The sequence below is a fragment of the Pocillopora verrucosa genome, chromosome 10 (assembly GCF_036669915.1).
Source record: "Pocillopora verrucosa isolate sample1 chromosome 10, ASM3666991v2, whole genome shotgun sequence".
NCBI lineage: Eukaryota > Metazoa > Cnidaria > Anthozoa > Scleractinia > Pocilloporidae > Pocillopora > Pocillopora verrucosa.
In genome coordinates, this window is record NC_089321.1 from 3,930,732 (window position 1) to 3,951,276 (window position 20,545).

At 38.4% G+C, this 20,545-nt stretch overlaps 3 protein-coding genes across 3 annotated transcripts; 1 reads left to right on the top strand and 2 right to left on the bottom strand.

Moving 5' to 3' along the window:
- Window positions 1–1,202: 1,202 nt before the first annotated feature.
- LOC131788413 (myeloid differentiation primary response protein MyD88) lies at window positions 1,203–6,889 on the bottom strand. The gene is made up of 5 exons (XM_059105498.2): window positions 6,498–6,889; window positions 4,746–4,817; window positions 3,628–3,645; window positions 3,076–3,342; window positions 1,203–2,042 (listed from the first exon to the last, which is right to left on the bottom strand). The coding sequence occupies exons 1-5, from the start codon at window positions 6,772–6,774 to the stop codon at window positions 1,867–1,869; spliced, it is 810 nt and encodes a 269-aa protein (XP_058961481.2). The 5' UTR covers window positions 6,775–6,889; the 3' UTR covers window positions 1,203–1,866.
- A 496-nt stretch (window positions 6,890–7,385) lies between these two features.
- On the bottom strand, window positions 7,386–20,022 carry LOC131788399 (sperm-associated microtubule inner protein 4). Its single transcript, XM_059105482.2, has 7 exons — window positions 19,778–20,022; window positions 17,917–18,096; window positions 15,176–15,247; window positions 10,651–10,680; window positions 10,043–10,322; window positions 9,200–9,445; window positions 7,386–8,788 (listed from the first exon to the last, which is right to left on the bottom strand). The coding sequence occupies exons 1-7, from the start codon at window positions 19,903–19,905 to the stop codon at window positions 8,069–8,071; spliced, it is 1,656 nt and encodes a 551-aa protein (XP_058961465.2). The 5' UTR covers window positions 19,906–20,022; the 3' UTR covers window positions 7,386–8,068.
- Window positions 12,375–14,431, top strand: LOC131788400 (uncharacterized). Its single transcript, XM_059105483.2, has one exon. It carries the CDS (start codon window positions 12,459–12,461, stop codon window positions 13,467–13,469), a length of 1,011 nt encoding a protein of 336 aa, XP_058961466.1. The 5' UTR covers window positions 12,375–12,458; the 3' UTR covers window positions 13,470–14,431.
- Window positions 20,023–20,545: the final 523 nt, after the last annotated feature.

Genomic DNA, 20,545 nt, shown 5'->3' on the forward strand with positions numbered 1-20,545 from the left:
CACCTACAACGTTTTGCTTTTTTTTTTAATCATTAATTAAAAAATAGATTCCATGTGGTCGTAGGTCTGTCAAAATGTTGTAATGACAGAAAAGTAGCATACGAGGCGCAGCACTTATTTATTCTTACCACATTTTGACGCTATCTATGATTTATTTCTGAGCAGACGAATGGCAACATGGAATCCACGTGCTAAATTTATATCAATTAGGCACATTTTTCTCTTTTGGGTTTTTCAAACCAAGACAAGCACGACCCAGATTCTTTTCCCCATTTTGAGTTTGCACCACCTCGAGAGAGAAGCAAATTGCTAGCAGTCCACGTTTAACAGAGGCTGCTTTCGCAAATTTTTGGGAAAACGTTCAAGTTCCTTCAAAGTGTATTGATACTTTATGAGAGAATTCAGTGAGTGTAGCAGGATATTAATGTCGTGATATTGTTGTCTCAACATACATTGGTCTTGCTAACTGTGCTTAAATTTGATGTTACCTCTCAGTACTGGGAAGATGATTTTTGCCAAGTATGTGCCAGTAGCCTCTCAGAACCTGTTCCCTGTATAAGTCTATTCTTTGGCGTATTATAGACTCTATCTCAATTATTCTTAATAAATTTGGTTACAAATATTTACCTGTGAATCTTCTAATTTTTTAATCATTACTTACCTTGATCTCCTTATCCCCTAATTCTTGAAAATGTTCAATACCTCTCCAGGAACTCTATTTGGAGTCCAACCTTACTATAGTCAATTGTGAAAATGCTATCACAATCAGCAGCAAAATCCCATCAACCCATTACTAGGAAGTACCTGCCCCTACTCTGGGCAAAAACCCCATCCTGGCCTCAGAATAGACTTGAAAAAAACTTTGAAAGGCTGGAAACAAGAATTCTTTCTAACTTTAATACTTTCAGCTATTACACCAAACCAAGATAAAATGAAACAAAGTTGCTTTCAAATATTAAAAAAATTCATGGTTGTACACTATAAAAACTATAAGTTAATGTCAGATGTTACATTTTAAGAAAACTAGGACTTCACTTGCTAGGGTTATTTTTCATGTCATGTTATCAATTTTAACACAATCTACACAAAACATATCACACAGAAGTTAAAAATAAAATTAAAAATTTACTTCTATAATACTTATTTACAATATCCTAGGCTCATTGTCTACATTTCCAAAACCAAAAATGAGACTAACAGCATTGACAGAAAACTTTTTTATATTCTACATATTTGTTATATTTTTAAGTTGAACAAAGCCTCTTCAACAAGGGCCTAGGTCTTCTACAGCTAAGTGGCTGATAAAATGATTCCTAAAATTTCCACACAGACTGAAACTTTTTCCAGTTAAAGGATTATTTCAAACTCTAAACGCATTTTACTGAAAATGTTTCTGGCTTCATTCTCTGTAGAGGGTTTGAATCCTATTTACAATTCTTCATATACATATAGGAAATGGTAACATCATCAAGAATCATTATAACATCTACAGATACCTGTTAAAGGTCATTAAATAACCATATGAGAATAAGAGAGGTGGTTAATTTTGGATGCAGTAAAGAGATAGTGAAAGATATTTTTTCATCTGGCCATGAGCACAGGACATTTCTTTCACAATTACAGCATGATGAACAGATATCAGGTACTTTATAAACATTAGCCATGTAACAAATTCTTATCAAACTATGAAACTACCTGCACATTTTAACTGAGATCAGATAAAATACTTTGTCAAAAATATTTATCATTAACTCCATATGTTATCACCATATAGATTTTCTTTTGAAGACTTGGCATCCTTAAACCAGAGTCAAATGAGGTCGAGAGCAAAGTCAGTAATTACAGTTTCAAAAGCATATTAGCCCATCACTTTTTTCCATTGTATGCACATCCATTGCTACAACCAAGTGCCTTGGTCAACAAATTCCAAAAATGCTGTCTTGCCTCTTTGCTTGTGTAGTCCAAGTGTGTGATGAACTTTAAAATTGTTGGTATTTCACAAGGTTTGTACAAAATTGGTATCAGATTGGTGTGCCTGACATCTGAGAAAAGGGAATTTTATAAGCACAACGCAAATAGGACAAACTTGTTTCTAAAAATAACCAATGCACAAATCTCATTTTAAAAATGTGTTATAAATCAAAAGGTGTTGTTCTTATAAAATAGTTTTAATAAAACAGCTTGCTTTTAGTTTTGTTTAACAGAAAGCCACATGCTTTGTTGCCCTCCACTGTGAAGTACCACTGTCTATATCACAGTCATTTGCTTTCCTGATTAGCTGTGAATTTGCACCAATTTTAGCAGGGTTTCTTTTAATGTGTAAATCTCAGTATGTATAAAATAAATTATTTCTTTGTCAAAAGAAACATGCTATCTTCTTTCCCCTGAAACATTTTGCACCTTGGACCATCAAAGCACTGCAACTTTGTCATCACAACTTTATCTTCTTTAACTGTTAAACTCTTGAGGTGATAACCACCCTTAAATTATCAAAACTTAAATGTGATGTCTTGCAAATATGTAGGGGAATTCTTTTTAACTCCCAGAAGTAATTATCATATAACTTCTCCCTAAAATATCCATACATTAATCCATAAAAAGGTAATGAGAATATTTAAACTTATCATCTAGAAGTTGTGATCTTGATCTAACAACAAATTCGTGTTACTAAGTTACAAGGAAATGTGTAGCAGGTAGAGGGGGAAATTAACAGTTGTATCTTGGGAGTTAAAACCAAATCCTCTTGACTAATTGACAAAAAATAAATGGCATGTGCAAGAGAAAGTTACTCATCTGATAATGATCTTTCAAATACACTTTTTAGGTCAAGAAAAAATTAAACCTTATAACTCCCATGAGTGATCAAGACAGAATTTCAACTCACAGTATCGATACAAAATCAAGCAGACAAGTGATGAGAATTAAGGAAAATATAAGTTAGGTAATCAGTAATTGATCCAATACCAAATTCTCTGAACTATCATCATAAGAACTGTATCGAAGATGGTAAGGAGAATTACTAAATGATATCTTGGTCCAGTGAAAGGGTTAAGAAGTCACACAAGAGACACAAACCTGCTGACAAGCTTAGCGCAACGTTGGCTTGGAAATCAGCTCTTTCACATCTGTTAAAGTTCTCTGACAAGATAAGCAAGACTTTTCTGCAGTATTTCTCAATGGCCTGGGCCGCAGCTGCTGAAGGATCATTGCCACGCAAAAAATCCCGGTAATCAATACAAACTTTTAAGTTATAGGGTGGTCCCTCCAGTTTCTTGACAAGTTCATCAGCAAATGGTCTGTCAGGTTGGGCATATGCGATAAACACATCATATCTGTCAGACACTGACAAAAATAAATCCATTAATAGTGATAACAAGGGGATTCATTATTCCCTGGACCAATCATAATTTCAATAAAAAAAAAATGTAACCCTTAAACTCTCATGATAATTTGAGGTGAGCTGATGAAAGCTTTAAGGGAGATGACTTCCCTCCTCTAGATTATGTTCATTTCAACAATCTGCTGTCTCTAACATTTTTTTCCGGTTAAGAAGTTTAATCCAATTATGTGCCCCAACAAAAAGTTTATACCGACAAAGACAAGAAGTATCAAATTTCTTGAACTTACTGGTTTTAGGCTTTTCCGCTGAAATAAATAAGAAATTTCACATTAATTGACAATGACCGCTTTGTGTACAAATGATTTTTAATTAAAAAGAGGCTCAGTGCCTGAGGGACATTTGTAATTATTAATATCTGATAGTGAGCTAAGATTTGATGTAACTTTCTATGATGTGGATTTGAAGTCAATGGCTTGTGAGTTTGGTTTTGCATGTTAATATGTTTTTTAATTGATTTCCTTCACTCTATCTGTTTTATTCATTGATCTTTGAGAGTTTAGCCTAAAAGCGGTAAGATTTTGTATTCAAGAATTTTCTTTTCAATCGGAGAACACATTTTAGCCCTTTGACTCTGTAGGAGTGACTAGCATCAAATTCAGCAGGTAATTAAGTGCTGACGTTTCGAGCATTAGCCTTTCATCAGAGCGATAGACAAAGGGCTAATGCTTGAAAAGTCAGCTTTTTTGCCCTTTACGGTGGCTAATTTATGTTTTTTAACTCAGTTATTGACACTTAATTGCCTGCTATACTCTCCCACTGACACAGCACCACAGTTTCTTTAGAAACTTACCCCTTTATTCATTTAAAATCAAATTTATCCTGACAAAATCACCCCTGAATCACACATTAAGTTCACACAGAAAAAAGGCAATGATCACCAAACAATGAAACTCTTGATTAGTAAACAAATTCTCCTTGTCAACACTTCAGGAAATGCAGAGAGAATAGTATGGAGAATATAGAGTGTCAAGGGTTAACCCTTTAACTCCCAGCAGTGATTCACATGTAACTTCTCCCTACAATATCCAACCACTATCCAGCAAACAGGTAATGAGAATAATCAAATGTATCAGGTAGGAGTTGTTATCTTGATCTAACACCAAATTCTTGCAACTAATTTACAAGGAAATGTGTAGCAGCTAGATGGAAGAATTAACAATCAGATCCTGGGAGTTAAAGGGTTAAAGTAAATATGAATTACAATCCTTATTGCTCTTTTTTTTTTTTTTTTTTTTTTAAGATGTATTTTTTTATTTGATATCTGGTATTGGGGGCTATGTTCCAACAGACAAGAAATCAATAACTGAAACATTTTGATAAGTAAATGAATATAAAAAGAGTTTACCAGCTTGTCCTTGCATCTTCTCGAATTCCAGCCTTTTCCTTTGCTCTACCTCTTCTCGAGTGGGTGTCTCCTCTAGCCCAAAAAAACACCAACAACAACAACTTTATTAGTCTCTTGCAAGTAAACTTGAGTAGAAGTATCCTGTGGAAAAGAAGATATTCATTTCTTCGCAGTTACAGATTACAGCTAAGATGGATTTTGAGATTTCAAGGAGAAATAAAACCTTTTGCAAAATGTCTTTGAACATGCTAAAAATCTGATTGAGGATATCACTATTCTGCTTTCAGAGCCAAATGGAAGAACTCAGCCAACAATCATCTTTTTATTTTGTATATATTTAAGTGGTATAAATTTCAAAATTATGCTTGAACCTAAATATTATGCAATCACATTCTTATGAAGGGTACATAATGGACAACTAAGACTCCACACTGAAACTTTCCCTTCGTTAAAAAATGTGCCTTTTTTCTCATTTCCCTTTTATTTCATGCTGATGTCCACAATCATAATTTACATTCTCAGAAATTAAACAGAACTGTATGAGTGCAGGGACCAGATGGCTTTTTCTACACTTCTTATCATATACCACACAGCCCTAATCACAGCAATTTCCTTTATGGTTCTCTATAGGATTGTGTGAGGCATGTTATATGAGTCACATGTGAAAGCTCTTAGTCCTAAGATCTGATTGTTTATTCTTCCTCTTGCTCCTTCACATTTCCTTGTGAATCAGTTATGAGAATTGGGTGTTAAAACAAGACAACAATTTCTACCTGATAAGTTTGAGTATTCTCTCACTTGTTTGCTAGATAATGAAGGGATGTAATAAGGAGAAGTTACATGTTAATCATTTCTGGGGGTTAGAGGGATGATGGAGTTTCTCAATAACCTTAGGGTGGAGAAGCCTGAGGTTTTTAAGGTTCAAACATACTACAGAACAAGGTTCAGCAGTCCCAGGCATGATCTACCTCCAACAAAGAACTTGAGATAGTCCTTTACTTAACCTTAAAAAGGTAAACACAGTGAACAGAGTGTTGTTTTAAAGGTCTTGATTAGCCCCTAAGCAGGATACCCTTCTGGTAAGTCTGTAATAAAGCGTCATTCTGGCATTGTACAGTCTAATCGATTTAATAGCCTGTATTGTTCCAGACATAATTTAGAAGCTTGCATGTACCAATAACCACGATGTATTTGAAAGGCTAAAAATATGATAAAAGGTTGCATTTTTTTCCTGGGTTGTAAAGATCTTGATCAAAAGCACAAGATTATCCAGTTTACAGTGTACTAAGGAAGCGATAAATCTGTGTCCTGATCAATTCACTTCCTCTAAACTTGTTCAAATTTAGCAGATGTCGACATTTCGATATTTTTACGTGCAAACTCCAAGACACATCTCTGGTGTCCTTACTAATACTTAGAAAGAGAAAAACCCGGTCAACTGTTGCTTATTTTCATAACTAACTTAACCTAAAGAGACAGAATTCGGTGAAATCTGAACTATCTCCAAGCAATGACAAAACGAACCATAATAGTGAAGGTAACCCATGGCATCGGCGTACGAAAGTTCAGAGTGTATTGTAGGCTGGAATTGGGTTACGATATAAAAACTGAAATAAAATCTGTAGTTTCGTGCGGCGCTCCGTAGTCGCTTCACCAAATATATCTCGTTTAAACATATAGTGTATCGAATCAAATCACTAAACTCGAAGTGTTTAAGTTGATTCATAAAGGAGTTCTCCTCTTTAGCCTTACCTACGAATTTTTCGAGGTCTGTAACCAAATCGATCCTCTCCATCTCTTCTAGAAACGTTAACAACTCTGAGATGGGCTTTCCCTTGCTCTCATAATCAGAAATCAACTCTTTTACAGGGTTATTCAAACATTCGTAATACAAGATTGTTTCATGTGTATAACCCATCTTGTCAGCCAAAGTCTTCCAATCTCTTCCAGGAGCCGGTGGTAACAGAAGTTTATATATTAGAAAATGAGCTTCGTAGCTCAAATCTTTCACCAGCTTTTCACCGCTCATGATTCCAATCAGTGGAGACAAACTCAGTCCATCCACAGCTCACTGAAATGGCAGAAGCGCCATTGCAGGGATCGTTAGGAAAATTAGAAAATGCCACGCGCGATTACGCACTTCGCGAATGTGTTACTTCGCGTGGGGTCTGCGCATCGTATGTGTTTGCCGTTTACTTCCCCTTCCTGTGCTCTTTAGGAGCGAACTTCCTTAACCAACAACAGGAAGCCACAAAACAAAACGGAAGGCTGAGACTTTTAAAGAATCGCCTGCCCCAGTGATCTAGAAACTACTGAATTCAGCTCCAGATCTTTCTAATCCAAGGTATGTGGTGAAAGTAAAAGCTCATCGAGATCCTGGATGCATTCGAAATTCGATTGATAAAGAAGAAAAATTTGTCTTCAATGTCAGAGGCTATGAAGAATAAAAAGCTTTAAAACCTCAATTGTGACCTTTTAACATGTCTCCATCCCATTTCGGGTAAACAAAAGGATATTTAGTGTTTCTGAGGGGCTTTTCAGCTATCAAACTCGCCCGGCTCAGAACACAACTAAGAAGAAATCCAATCAAGGTAATTTAATCTACAAACAATATTTAAACGGAAGCGTTCAAGTTTACACAAATTCTTATTCTTTGCACTGTGAATTCAAACTATTTGGTGTCCAGTGATCCTATTTGACAGTCATATCCGGGCTCTTACTAGGAGTGGAAGGCAGGTTATAATTTAAGAGAAATGTAGTTCCTCAACATATGACTTAACATCGGAGTTGTGGGGGAGGCCCCAAACTAATTCCCCTCTCTCTCCCCCCAGGGGTAAGCTAAATTGTTCTACCATAACCTTTTCTTGAGACAGAGACAAAGAGAGAGTGGGAAGCGTAACATTTACCTCAGGGGCCTTCCTTGGCCTTACCTTCGACCCCACCCCTCTGCCAAACACGGAAAAGTAGTAGCTCATTACCTTCATGTTCAAATTAATTTTTTTTCGAGTTTATAAGAATGATAAATAGAGAGACCAGCTTAGAAGTTACAATATATTACTTTTCATTTCCCAAGTCTTGTATCATGATACCATTTCATTTCAATTTTCATGACCTTTTTTTTTCTTCTGAGTTAAAGCAACATAAATATTCACGAAACATCGCATTAATTCTTAATGACCACGACCGAAAAGAAGCTGAACTTTTCATTGACGGAGGTCACAAAACGCAAAAATGAAGCTTTGTTTCTCACACGTGAAATATAAGCTACATAAAAGCTTCTCTGAACACAACGCTTGTCTTTCAAAATCACTCTAGTCACATTTTCAACGGTGGAAATAGTAAACATGAATACCACTTTCCGGGACAACATGTCTTCTTTCATTCGTTGTAATGCGCATGTCTGGCTTTCGACGAATGTCTGGTGCGTTTTCAGGAAACTGCTCGTGAAATCTTCGACGAGCTTCAGTTTTACTCCAGCGGTCTTGCAAATCCAAAAGTGCTGTACTAGGCCTATGATTCTCTCCAAGCTTGGCTGATCGGAACCACTTTGGGTACAAGTCGCTACTGGTCGAACCTGTCTTCGTTTGCTCGGGAATTTGACTTGGCATGTTATTCAGTATGGGGGGAGCTGATCGCTTGACACTCTCAGGGGCGGTGACAGGTCGTGCAAGCTCACTGAAATACTTCGAATTCTCATTATTTGTAATGGAAGAGTAATATAAATGGGGATGAGCACGAGCGAAAGCATGCACGTCGGAATATTCCCCGCTAGGATTAATCAAGCTATTCTGTAGATATCCATCGCTGAATTTGGGACCAGTGGTCAAATCTAAGATTTCTCCCTTTACAAAGCAATTTCCGTGAGTCTTTTTGATAGACTTTTCCCGAGCTTCTTCTTCTCCCTCGTCTTCACTGTCTGTCATCCACAGTTCGGTGCCATGGCCTACAACGACTTTTTTCTTTCTCTTGGTTTTCTTTCTGACGTCAGTGTGGCGTCCCTCCAGAACCCGCGGTGGGGCGAATTCATTCCTGAAATGCTCTCTCTGTTTAAAAAGAGGTAAAGGTTATGACAGTCAGATTAGATCAGCAATTAAAAAACAATTTTTTAGCAACCATACCTCCAAAAGGCGATTAACTAAACTTATACTTGCATTATCAATTCATTACTGAGCAAAATAATGGTGAGCATAGATCACCTTACCAACTTGGACTATGCTGATTTAACCCTCAAATTCTCTCAACCAATTTACGAGAAAACGTGTAGGAAGAATAGAGAATTGGTAGAAGGATCTTGGACAAAACAGAAGATGCGATTTACGAAATTGGTAAATAAATCTTATTTCCCACATCCACATTCTCAGTGGAAGGGGGGGGGGGGGAGGGTGTGAGATTTCCTATCCTAGATATACAAAAAAACATAAGAGCGAAAAGAAAAAACCACGCTTAGAACTTACCAAGGTGTCGCTCTCCCCTTTGAAAACCTCGTCGAAATTATCCAATTTAAGGATATTCTGTGGTCCGTTGCCTGTAAACTGCTGTTGGTAATGTGTTTGCCAGAAGCTCCGCTGAACATTGTACAAGGCGTTCGCAGTCCGGGGGGTTACTGCCAGGGATGAATCTCTGTCGGGGGTGTTTGGCACTACTGAAGTAGGAGGTACGGGGTAGTAGACTTGTCTCTTTAATTCCGGGCCCTTGACCAACTTTTAAATAGGAGGAAGAGAACGAAAGAACGAACAAAAGATGACTAATAAGAAACCACGTAAATACTGTTTGAATCGTTCAAAAACACCAAGGCTGTGACTATGCCGCCTGCATTTCTAAGACCAAATTCAAAATCCTACTCACTCTCACCCAATAAACGACAAATCACACAGTCTTGGTTACAAAGCAAACTAAAGACGTTTTTCCGATGATCTGAAGTAGGAGAGACGGGGTAGTAGACTTGTCTCTTTAATTTAAAACCGGAAATGCATTTGCGTTCACAGGCAAAGCAACGGAGTCCACATGCAGCAATTTTTCACGCATCAACGACATTAAGGTTCTTGCATCAACGCCCCTTTCTGAATCTCTTTAAAAACCAACAATACGTTACCGCAACAAAGGGTTTGGATAAGAATCGTTTTGCACGCCTTACAACATTTTATACAGGTTGTTTCTGACGCATGTGTGTTGGAAGTCGGGTCGTGTAAAATAATCATCTTTATACTCTTGTCCTCGAGAAAAGAAAGTTCAGTCAGGTAGGGCTGTACCCTGTACCACTAGATCTAAGGGAGTCTATTTATTATTATCTAATTTACCTGAAGAAGGTTGTGTTCCGGCCAGGTTAAAGGTTTCCTTTCGGACTCTTTCTGAACCGACACCAACTCCCTCCGGTCAAAATGACCCTTGGTTTTCTCAAGTATGCTGGGGTCTGGTGCCGAAGCTGGGGCTGTGGGAGGTAGGGTAGGGTGAAGAGTAACAGCTAGTTTTCCCTTTTTGATGTCTTCTGGGGACTCAAGCGACGGGAATACCTGGAACTTTGGTATGTGAGATGTGTAAGGATGCTCTGATGGAAATCCTAACGGGATCTGGATTTTCCTGGTGGGAGCAAGACAAACATCAATAACATCATGGTGAAGTCAAGAGGCCCTAACCACGCACCTCAACCGACCAAGAGCGCTACTATTCCTTCAAGGCAGGATGCCAAGAAACCCTTAAATTTGTTTGTTGAGGACCCGTGATTTGCAAAACACGCAAAACGGATTCAAATACTGACGCAAGTCAAAAGCAAAATGAGCCAATTCAATATTACTCGAACTTTCATTCATTCAAATAAGAACCAATAGCGATAAATATCGACAGATTTTTGGAAAAAAAACTTTTAACTTAAGTGGAACGCGGAGTAGAGTCACGTTACGTTACTTACCCCATTTCTGACTTTTCCGGATTTGGAACCCTGCGAAAAAAGCACAACAGATATAAATACAGTTAGAAGGGTCGGTTTTGTTACTCTAGCACAAAACATATGATGCTTCGTCACCATCGTGTTTTAACGAAAATCATATAATCATTTCACGTTTAAAACACTTCATACGCCACGTAACTACGGCTATGGGAGGATTTACAATTATAGTGTTATAGGAATTATTTCAAAAAGGGAGGGGGTCACACTGTGTCAAACAGAGGGTACTCACTTGATTATTATGTCGATCTCAACCCCATGTTTTGCTTAATGTGACTAAAAAAGGCTCACAAAGGGGGACTCACGGGCACCCCCCCCCCGACTACGCCCTTGCTAGGGACTATACAAAAAGCTATCTTCAGGAGTACATGTACAGTAATAGTTCGGCCTTCGGGCGATGTTTGTTTCGGGGAGCTGTTGTTGATTTATCATGATTACTTCAGTCTGCTTTCGGTCCCCTAGTTTTTCCTACCACAAGAACGGCAGAGGAAAAGCGGACTCTAAGAACGAGAATGACTAGAACACGACTGTCCCCGCGCGCGCGTTTTAGCTGTGATTACTCAGCAGGAGAAGAGAGGATTGGGAAGGAGACGGGAAGTCTAGGCCATGTGGCCGGTAATGATATCACTTCCTGTGCCATTTTTGTCTCATTTTTCTTCGGTCACATTGACGTTAAGTTGTCTTTTTTTATAAGTAAACCGTTAATAAAGCGTCTGGCGAAGTGGAGACTCTTTTAAAACTTCATAGAGACCCTCGATGAGATTTTTCTCTCAAAGACAGAATTTTTTTAAAACTAAAAACCACTTAATTTTCCACTAAACCGGAATGACGTGACAAGAAATCACTGGAACCAGTTTCAGTCACCTTCTGAATTAATAAAAGACATCACAAATTCCATATCAATTGAAATCTACACGAGGAAGAATCATTAATTAAATCGTTTAAGACGATCAGTACATATTTTCACTTTACAAGAAAGATGCAAATAATCGTAACTGTGGCAGGCAGACAAAGCATATTCGCGGCTAACCGCGAAGTGCATATTTGAAAACAGTTGGAAAGAAATTTTCGACACTGTTTTTCGAGGAAAGTTCAACCTTTCCTCATGGAAAGATTAAAGAAATAATGACCAATCTCCCAAACTATAGAGCACATGGCATAAATAGACGCTTAAGGCAAAAGTTGAGGGGAATTAGCATAAATTAGTTTTGAGAGCCGCTCACAAAAGATACTGCGAGACAAAGGTGATGTTGTTTACAGCGAAAGAGTCTTGTGATTATTTGCAGGTGACTAAGCGTAAATACAATTTACATATTCATCTTCTGCCCCATTCACAATTATAAAAGCCATGTTGTAAGCCGGCAGCGAAGTCCTAGCTTGTGTGACAGAGAAGCACAAAAAGTAACGCGTTACGTTTATGATGAGTCTGCTTTATGGATCTTTTCGACATGATGTGGCATCAAATACAAGCGTAATTAATGATCGAGCTACAGAACAAGCATAAAACATTCAACGTGGACTATAAACCAACTGAAAACTCTGCAAGTAAGCTTTTAAAATCGTTCCACTTTCGCTAAATTCGCCTTGCAACAGGTCAATAGACATATTCGGCTCTTAAAAATGTTGCCATGGAAACGTACTTCCAAAAGACCAACCAGAAGACGTCCAACAGTGCTAATCTACGTGTCGCTAATATTCTGGGAGTGCCTTGATCAGTCGACACTCCACGGGAATTGTATTCTTGGTACGCAAGTGCAGTGCTGCAATTAAACATGGCGGTAAACTCCGAAGATGCCAGCCACGATCTGTACGCGGTTCAACTTTACGACCAAGAGTACTTAAGGCCTCGCACGACGGAGGTGCATGGCTTACATCTGCCAGAGAAGAACACGTTTACAATCCGCGTCGATCCAAACATGTTAGCCGACAACAAAGAATATTCAGTGCCCAAACGCCTGGAACACCTCGAGAAACGCCTACAAGGAGGCAAAAGCAGGGAAAAGCGAGGGACTTTCCGCAAGGAAAATTTACTGCTCGTCGACTTGGAGAGAACCAGCGCGCTCAGTGACTTAATCACCGGAGAGATACCCGTATTCGCTCTAAAAACTTACAAAGAAGAAGGCGAGAAACGCTACATGGAATTTTCACTGACCAAGAATGCTTCAGACAATCTGAGGCAAAAGGATCAACAAAGGAGGTTGGAAGTCGCCATGAAAATCGCTTTCGCCAACTACCTTCACTGGAGCCGTGTCTACGAGGAAATTGAAGGCAAAACTGAGAAATCAGCGCTCGAGATCGAGCGACAAGAAGATTTGGAAGAGTACCTTCGTAATCCACTCGAGTGCAAGGGCATTGTCTACTGCTACCTCGTGATAGATGAGTCACAAACGGCAGATAAAAAATACCAGTTCTACATTGGCAAAGCAGAGGGAGAATTCACTAAGAAGATCAAGGAACATAACACGTCGGGTAACAAGCCGCTATTGGAACTGTCATTGCAAGACAAGGCGCTTTGGCCGAGAGAAGATCAACACCTTAAACGAAAATTTAAAGAATCGCTGCCGAAATCCCCCAAGAAAGGTGCAAAGAAAAGCGATGACATCCACGTACCGCAGCTTGACTATGAGCCAAAAGTTGTGGTGCTCACTTTGGACTTTGGCTACACGGAGAAACTTGCCGAAAAATTCAAGAACTCGATCGACGCGGAGGACACAACAGAAAAGCTCGCCCAGAGTTACGCACAATACTTTGCCGCCAAGGGCCCCATTGGACTAAATGGCTGACATTGCAGCCTTTGAACATGTGATTTCCAGTAGTAGTAGGAAGTTAAATTAAATAATGCACCAGGATTTTTTGTTATCACTGCTTTAGGACAATATGGAAAGGCCGTAAATACTACGTAAAGTACAGGCTTCGAGACAAAATGTTAGCATCAAGACGGAATTTTGTCAGTTTGAATCAGGGATGAGATCTGATCTAGATTTGTCATGAATCTGTTACTATTTTTTCCCAGATGCGAGGTGATATATGTATGTAGCATTCATGAGATAACACAAACTCTTGGTATTCAAGAAGGCGTTATCACACACACATCTGGAGCATTCGATTCATTCCGTGCGTTTCTTCAAGACTAAACTTTCCGCAAGAACCCAAAAACATCACTGGTGCTAAGTGACTGTATGTTTCAAAAAGCAGTTGATTGAGAATGAATTAAACGACTGCGGTGAAGACATTTCAAACCGCAGAGTGGAAGAAGTAAAATACTACTCACGAAAGCTCTAGATCTTGGTGAAGGCGCTACAATTTTTTCTACAATTTAAGTGTTCCTATGATGTTTACAAACGTTTCGGCCTTCGGTAAAGGAGACAGCATTTTCTGGAATAAACTTTTACCGCGACATGATCAATACAAGCTCCGCTAGTATCTGCACATTTAAATTAATAAAACTATCGAAGTAAATAATATCGAGATGTGCAAAGATTTAGTTTTGGTGAGGATATTCTATCCAGTGCGTGACAAACGAAATTGTATCTGTCTCCACTTTAATCGCTTAGTATTCGAGTGTGTTTCAAGAAACGCTATCTGCCATCACTCGTTGTTATTCATGTAAATTAGGGGAAACAATTCGTTTCGACATCTAACGACTTGTTGTTGTGTGTGTGTTTTTCTTTTTAAAGTTAAATCTTAAGGAAAGCAAAATAAAGAATGACTCTTTACAACGAAGGATGTGAAGATGCAAGTGAAATAGTGTTTTGTACTCACTACTGCAATTAAGGATAACATCAAAGCTAAAAGGTTTCGCATTGATTCAACAGTTCCTAATTGCATATCCTCGTGACTAAATGTTCGGTTGTAATATCTTTAACCTTTTTATTATTATAAAACAAGCGAAGTATTGGTATCGATAAATCAGATTACTGTAATAAATGGTAACGCTTGAATAATGCGCTAATCTTTTTAACACCCCATTTAAGGGCTCCATTACTCGATAAGTTTTCAAGTGAACCACAGAGGCGATGCCGTGATGAAAATGCAAATTTACAGCCGCGAATTGTAAACAAAACACACGCCCCCATTGTTGAAGCTGCATTTGAAATTTTAGGTCTTTTTAATCCTGGTCAGTGTTGTGATTCTATCGAGTAAATCTGCTATGCGACTAACATCAGATAACTGTTCTATGATTCACTAAATGTCTCTAACATCGAGTACAACGAAGGTTGAGTGAACCCTTGGTAAACTAAAGCGGAGATTTCGTCCGAACAAACAACTGGGAAAATCCTAAAGTAAACAAATTAACGGTTTATTTATTTAGAACATATACTCGATTTTGTTCTCGTCCATTCAAATGATTGTGGGACGCGAAGCAAATTAATTTTTTGATAATTTATTCATGAAGAAAATTCGAGAAAATAATATAAATGATTCGACAAGTTGTGGTTTTTAACACAATAGCTACTAATGCGATAAATGCAATTGACTCAATACTCACAATTCATCGTTTCTTCTGAGGTTGCTTTTCTTCAATGGGGTAAGATCGTAATACTGCTCAATAGGTACACCACTGCAATGCAATCAAATTGCTCTTGTTACTTGAAAAAAAAAAAACAAAAAAAAAAACAAAAACAAAAAAAACCTCAGCCGAAGGATTGAAACAAAAACAGGAAGTATAGGAGTCAAACACGTAAAGACATGCACACACACAGATGAAAAACAGTTTTCCTCGCAAGACAATGACGTTGGAAAATATGGAACTTTTGCATGATTTTGTTAAGAAATGTGTGCGAAAAAAGATCACACGGATTACTGACCATGGACCAATTTTTATTCTACGCATGCAAATGAAGTCGGGCAAGATGGCCATAAGAATAAACAGGAAATACTTTCTTTTCCCTTGTTCTTTTTGCTTTTTTCATTAATTTGGGCTAAATTTCCGAGGGCGATTAAGTGTTCCCTGCACAATAGCGCATGCTCATGCATCAAAGAACAACGATTGTTTTATTAAATGCATCACTAGGCACCAGGGAACTTTTGTCTTCGTCATTTCAACTGGCTTGTACCAGACTCTCAGTTAATATAGACAAGCGAAGAAGCAGGCGCGTAATAAAGGGCTGGGGGTAGACGTGAAGGTTGCAGTTGTCATAGAAACATCTCTCGTTCTGCCTTTTCTTCGTGTTTCTGCTCACAGAGCCAACACCATATTTCGCGCGCCCGCTTTTTCGCTTGTCTCGACTTCGTGAGAGCCCGGAGAAGGTTACGTTTCAACGCCCTAGTGATCATTCTCACACAAGGCCGGGAATTTTAATTTGAAAAACTTGGGTTCACGTTTTTCCCCGACTATCCCTGGCAGGGAGGGGGAAAGGGGAGACAAGGTGGGCTATATAGCAAGTGCCTAGGTGGGACTGCTCCTTAACATTGAAGGTGCGGGTTTTTTCACCACTAGCTGTGGCTACTCGTGTGAGTTATTGGACTATAGACTTTACTCTCGAATTATCGGGGAAATGTAATTAAATATTGAAGGGTTTCTTCCAGCGGACTTAATTGAAACCTGACGGAAGGTGTACCAAAACTGTGAGGAACTTTATTTTACGGAAGTTAAAGGAAGGCAATGGTTCTTGCGGTATGGGCCACTGTGTAACACCTACTCAACAGCTAAAAAAATCGAATGAGTTTTAAATCGTCAAAGAAAAATTATAAAAAATTTATAGTACATGTCAAGGGAATTATTCTTGGCATTTGTCAGAAGAGTGTTGATACGTTTTTGTTTTTTTTTTTTAATGAAAAAGTGACATCTTCGGTGCATGTCATCTGTCCCTGAGCGCCCGATTGTTTGACTTGTGAAGCATATTGGAAATCACACTTAAGCAAGAGACAATATTGATACATATATTTTTGTGACAAAGCCAAACAACAGACAGAAGAATCGTCTCACTTTTATAGGATTGCATTTCAATATAATCTGCAATAAAAGGGATATTTATAACCACTGAACAATCAAAATATAAAAAGACCCATGCAGAGATGACCATACTGTATTTCGGTGACGAAATGACTTTGTCACCGTCGGAAAAAAGAGGAACTAGAACTGGATGGAAGTTGAACCTGACACCTGTAACCTCAATGAGATACTTTAGGTCCTGGAATTTCAAAAAGCAATGACAAAATCAACTGAAAAAAAAGACAAATTGTCTACAGGCACTCCTGTTATCTAATGTCGGTTATCAAAGCTTATCGAAAGCTATGGTTTTGAAGTAGTGACTCCGGATATTAAGTTCGTAGAATCTCTTTATCTTTGTGGAGTTTTAAATGCCTCACAAATAATTACACGCCTGTTAAGAAACTAATCAAGTAACAAACGGCTCAAACGAAATTTTGAGAGTTGCACAGAAACGGAGCGCCGTGCGAATTCCCAGACATGTTTGGGTTAAACTTTGTGTTTCGTTTTCGTTTACGTATATTTCCCGAGAACAAAACCGTAAAAGTTAGACAAAACATAAAGTTCAACTTAACAAGACTCTTTATTTATTCAGAGCGAACAGTCAAATACGTGGGATATGGTGTTATTACAGTTAGAAACAATTCATAAAAATATCCGTCTACCTCACTTTAGTACGAGAAGTCGTTTCAATAAACAACCGTTGTTCATAGCAGGCAATAGACTATAACGATAATCCAATAATGGATAATATTAGATAATCCGCGATTAACATTGGATAATTTCCTGGGAAATACAATATGGGCAAACCAATGTTGCTGATGTTGGTGCTAAGCAAAAAAACGTAATTATGGAAAATAAGGCTTAAAAAAAAAGGTCCACTACAATCTGCATGTTTGAGCAATTTTCAATTGAAAGTAATCCGGGATTGCATTAGTTTTTCTTTACTTTGCTCTGTGATTGGTCTAGAAAATTCGCGCCCCCCTCTCTCAACCAATCAGATGCAAAACTAAACCGATCACGACTTGTTCGCCAGCGTTTTTCCCGCGCTTTAGGAGGGTTTGCTTGTTTTTACTTTGGTTTTTCATTGGCTATTCAGGCAATAGACTACAACGAGAGTCCTTCTTCTGATTGGCCGTTGTTGTTACTTTGGTTTTGGCTTTAAGACACTCAATCGAAAAGCGCTTCACAGAACATTCTGGTGTTTTCCGGAGTGGCTTATGACCGCATGAGTGCCTGCTACTCTTAAATGAAACATGTTTGGCTTTAAGCAAATCAGAAGGAATAAACACCCTTACCGTGGAAATGGCAGCACCCCTCCCCCAAAGTGCCTGTGTCCTTTCTGTACTCGCGTGGGGGGCTCCTGCTTGGGTCGATACTCCTTGGGGAGCTGAATGGGGCCAAACCCTCCATAGCTTAGACTGCGACCCCATGGTACCTTTGGTGACCTGCTGGTCCGTGACAGGTAACGGTCAAAGCTGATATTGAAAAGAAAATCCAGTTCTCACAAAGCGTTAACGAAAGGATGAAGGGATGAGGATTGAAACTGGGTAAGACATATCAGGATTGGAGATGGTCCTGATAGCATTGGATGGCGCGAAAAATATTGACCAAGCATCGTCTTCGTGTACCACTACATGTCACGCCACGCCAGACGACTAACAAGGTTTGTACACATTTAATTTTTCGGTACAAAATTCAAGCAGTTTTTCAGACTTTCGAAACCATTCTTTTCATTTTCAAAACTCAAGGTTCCGAGTCATGTCACAGGGTTCGGAAAAAAAACGATCACGTTGGAAGCGCAAAATGAAAAATTCACATCAAGTACCCTAGACGCTATTTAGGAGCAATTCAGCCACAGTAACAGCTTGTCGCCGCTTAAAACCAACTCAGAATTTAAATAAATTTTTGTTTCCATTCTTGTCGTTATGCGAAAATTTAGTGCGCTCATTTCCATACGTTTTCAAGATATTTGACTCTAAGAAACCCAGAAAATAGAGATCTATCAAGCTAAGTTTCATCAGGGCAAGTATTTAAAAATGTCTGATACCTTAGTCTAACGACATGTGATCACTAAAGCTGTGCGACTTTCACGAGTCCTACTGTTCTCCATGTTCGGTGTGTGTAAATACGATAACTTTCTTTGCCGCTTTATCAACCAACTAGACAGCCCTGGATCGCTAACGTTGAAAAAATCGCGCATTTTTGCCCAGGTGATGCGTGTGTGGGCATAAAAATGTTTAATGAGTTCTGGAATTCTAACTCGTCTCTGGGCACAAAAATCAATTGGAAACCACGCAAGCATTTACAACAAAGAGAAAATATTACAGAGAAATGGAACTTTTTCACAAATAAAAACATTGTTTCTCGGTTTCAAACAATAGCATCAACAGATTGAGAACATCTGCAAACAATCGTGTTGCCCACAAATGAAACCACCTGTGTAAGCTGTCTATGATAGTTTAGCTTGGAGGCATCAACTGCATACAGAATGACAACACGATCCTAGATACATCTATGTCTAACTTTATAGCGAAATCATACGCGACATCATAGGTCAAAAACTCTGACAAAAAGATATATGATCGTTGCGACATTTATTTTGCGTAGTAAAACAACAAATGCTGGGCTGATAATTTTCTCAAATACTGCCGAGGATAATGTAATCTTAAGCATTTATGTAAAAATTCGCAGGTGCGTTTAAAATTGAAGGCTACTGATAACTGTCATCACGTTCCCTATCACAAATTATTCCAGTAAGTGCTTTTTAATCGTTAACGGAAATTTGTAAACAGAAATACAAGACAAAAAGTTACAGCATGGCCATTAATTTTGTAATTTAAGGGTAACAGAAAAAGGAAGTCGTGGTTCGATTATGTTCGTCAGATGGCGTGCTTAAGAAACCAGTTTCTCGATGATAAGTAAATTTCGAGCACTTAAAACAACTCTGAACCCAGTTCAACTCCTTAGCAACGTGTTAGCAACGGTTCCGCATGGTTTGTGTCAGATGAGTGCTAAAACAGACACAACGCGCCGAAGCATCAAACTTCTTTACCGCAATTTCACAACGAAATAAAGCGAGGGTTACTGATCTCATTGACTCTAAAACTTCCTTCAATACAAAAAAAGCACAGAAGTTATGTTACTGCTTCTACTTACTGATCCTGTGACACAGTAATCCTATCATGGTATTGAGGAGTATGTAGAAAATGCGACTCGAAATTCCTCGACAAGAAATCGACACCTTGATGTTCTTTGTATAATCCTTGCTGTAACGCAGTAATCATTATTATATTGAACAATATTTTCGTCGCAGGTGTACACGGTTTCCGTCAAATTACATGGCGAATTTCACAAATAGTTTCCCTAAAGTTACAGAACTTTTGCAAATCTCTGGCGCATATCCGGTACCTCGACAACATCGCACTATAAACATAAATTCGCCAAGGAGACGCTAACGTTTCCGATTGGTTTACTACACAATAGGACTTGAAGCCGCCGCTTGGGTTTAATTACAGTTATTTCCTACTTTAGTTTGACAATGACGAAAGTTCTTCGTTATTTTAACAATTATTAACTAGAACTTACTCATTCATAAACAGTATTTTTTTTTTCGCTTTTTCAAGGAACACATGTTCACAACGGCTTGAAATGTGTCATAATTGCGCGAAAAGCCACCTGAGATCGAACTCGCGGTGTTGATGGCTTAACTCAGAAACTGCTGAATGCGAAAAAGATACAAAACAAACAAAAAAAGACAAACGAAAATAAAACACAAAGCAAAGTAGAAAATCAAAAGAATATATTCCACTTTCTCATTCGCTTCTTGAGCTGGATTATTAAAGGAAAAAGCAATGAAAGTAATTTTGGACAAGCTGGGAACAACATCTCACCAAAGCTTTCGGTTCAATAACTTCAGATACTGGA